This window comes from Adiantum capillus-veneris, chromosome 9 (assembly GCF_014529385.1).
Source record: "Adiantum capillus-veneris isolate H3 chromosome 9, ASM1452938v2, whole genome shotgun sequence".
NCBI lineage: Eukaryota > Viridiplantae > Streptophyta > Polypodiopsida > Polypodiales > Pteridaceae > Adiantum > Adiantum capillus-veneris.
This window is the reverse complement of record NC_140939.1, coordinates 131412153-131414505: the sequence shown is the minus strand read 5'-3', so window position 1 is coordinate 131414505 and position 2353 is coordinate 131412153. Positions and strand designations below refer to the sequence as shown.

Sequence of the window (2353 nt, the reverse complement as noted above, 5' to 3'; positions counted from 1 at the left end):
GCTCTTGTAAACTCTACCTTGGTGAAAAACGGTACACGCGCGTGCACACACACACAAATACAGATAATAAATACACATGTGCACATGTATATATACATAATAAAATATAATATGTATGTAAGTATGTATGAATAATAGAAACAATGTATACATACATCACTTGAATTGTGATTGCATTTGTCTTCCATCTCAGTCTAACAATGCCTTACCTGATTAAGGAAACTCCTTTGGATCGCCAACAAAAAAGTGGAACACTCGATTACAACACCAAATACTTCATCGAAACAACTCTCTACTCTTAGACACTATAAATATAAATTTGTGGCTTTATATAGAGGTCCGTTGTACATTTCCCCAGTTCATATCCACTGTCATCGCTTTTTTTGAAAGACAATATCACAATCACAGTACTTGATTGTTCCAAGAGAAAACACACAATCCCCCTTGGGTGTAAAATGACTGCTAGAATCCCAGTATGACATCTATCATGATAAATTTTTATTCTACTATGTCACAATCTTATGTATATTGAAATGATCGCCCACATGCGATCTATCACAATGTAGACAAGAAGCTTTCAGGGATCAGGAGTTAAGAATGTTAGAAAACCAATACTATTGATGGGGGGAGGGGAGGAGGTTGTAGTGATGCAATGCGAGACGCATGCAATCAAGCCAATGAAAGAGCTCCGCATTGGGGTCAGATTCTACCTGAAGAGATGAGACAGTAATCTGGAGATTTTGATTGAAATAGGAGACGCGACCCTGCACACAGACGAGGGCACCCAGAGTGACATTGGAAGCTTCCTCGAAGCTGAGCTCTGCGCGCACCTGTGAGGAGATGATGGAAACGGGATGGGAGAAGTATTGCCGAGGAGCCAGGGTGAGGAGGTTGAGCCACAGAATGCATGGGATGCAAGACCCAGAGCCATCGTCGAGCAGGAAACGCAGGTACTTTTCCTTCCTCTCAACTCCGACTACTACCCCCATTGTCTCCACTTTGTAGACCACCATAGCCGCTCCGCTATTCTGCTGCAGTAGCCACTTGCGACACGACGACGTGGAGGAGGAAGCCTTGAGCGACAGAAAATTCATCGCGAGCAAATGTGCATGGCAAGGAAATGCAGTCGAAGATTTGCTATTTCCATCGTTCATCTCTTCCTCCTTCCTCTTTCCCGCCATTTCGCTGCCTTACGTTCAAGTAATCAACGTAAGGCAGAGAAATGGGGGGTTAATATTATTGGTAGGCTGCTAATTCAATTCAAGAGAATCTTTGCGGATACCTTCACCAAGGCTTCACTATTCTTAGCTTTCAGAGTAAAACTGCGATTTAGTGAGGTATTGATCTTCAAACGTCGCGCATGATGAAGTTAAATCTGCTTCCCTAACCATCCCTTCCATGTACTCGGTGTCATTACCAGCTTTGCCTACAGTAATAAAAAACGTTTTAAGTGTTTCGTCCACACGCACACAACAACCTGCATATAGAGTTCCTCCTCCTCCTATTTGCACTTTGTGCGCTCTCTGCAACCCCACCCCCCATAGACCTATCCCCAACACCCATCTCTCTCTCTCTCTCTCTCTCTCTCTCTCTCTCTCTCTCTCTCTCTCTCTCTCTTTGCCCTGGAGAGCTTGTCTGAATTTCCCTCGGCCTCCTGCTGTGACTCTTGCTTCTTGACACAGCAAATGCCCTGTAGCTGTCGTGCACACGGACGCGAGAGAGAAGAAGAAGAAGAGAGTTTTAACGCTGTAGGAAATTATCCCAAGTGACCTTAAAGATCTAGCCGACGAGGAGTTGTAAGAGAGAGATATGTAACAGAGGCTTTTAGAGTTCCTCCTCCTCCTATTTGCACTTTGTGCGCTCTCTCCAACCCCACCCCCCATAGACCTATCCCCAACACCCATCTCTCTCTCTCTCTCTCTCTCTCTCTCTCTCTCTCTCTCTCTCTCTCTCTCTCTCTCTCTCTGTCTCTGTGCCCTGGCGAGCTTGTCTGAATTTCCCTCGGCCTCCTGCTGCGACTCTTGCTTCTTGACACAGCAAATGCCCTGTAGCTGTCATGCACACGGACGCGAGAGAGAAGAAGAAGAAGAGAGTTTTAACGTTGTAGGAAATTATCCCAAGTGACCTTAAAGATCTAGCTAGCCGACGAGGAGTTGTAAGAGAGAGATATGTAACAGAGGCTTTTAAAACGAGAGAAAGGAAGAGAGAAGGCATTTCTTAGAGATTCTTCTTAAAGCAAGATTAAAAATGAATCGTAGAGACATACTTGAAGAGAACGAGAGAGGAACTCAAGAAGAGTGACTACCCTTGAGCCGTGCCAAAGTTACGAACTTAAAACTACCAATGGAGGGAG

The 2353-nt window shown here is 44.8% G+C and overlaps 1 protein-coding gene across 1 annotated transcript; it reads right to left on the bottom strand.

The window, feature by feature from the left end:
- Window positions 1-332: 332 nt before the first annotated feature.
- STN1 (Nucleic acid-binding, OB-fold-like protein) lies at window positions 333-1181 on the bottom strand. Its single transcript, XM_086520879.1, has one exon. The coding sequence runs from the start codon at window positions 1179-1181 to the stop codon at window positions 615-617; it is 567 nt and encodes a 188-aa protein (XP_086377005.1). The 3' UTR covers window positions 333-614.
- Window positions 1182-2353: the final 1172 nt, after the last annotated feature.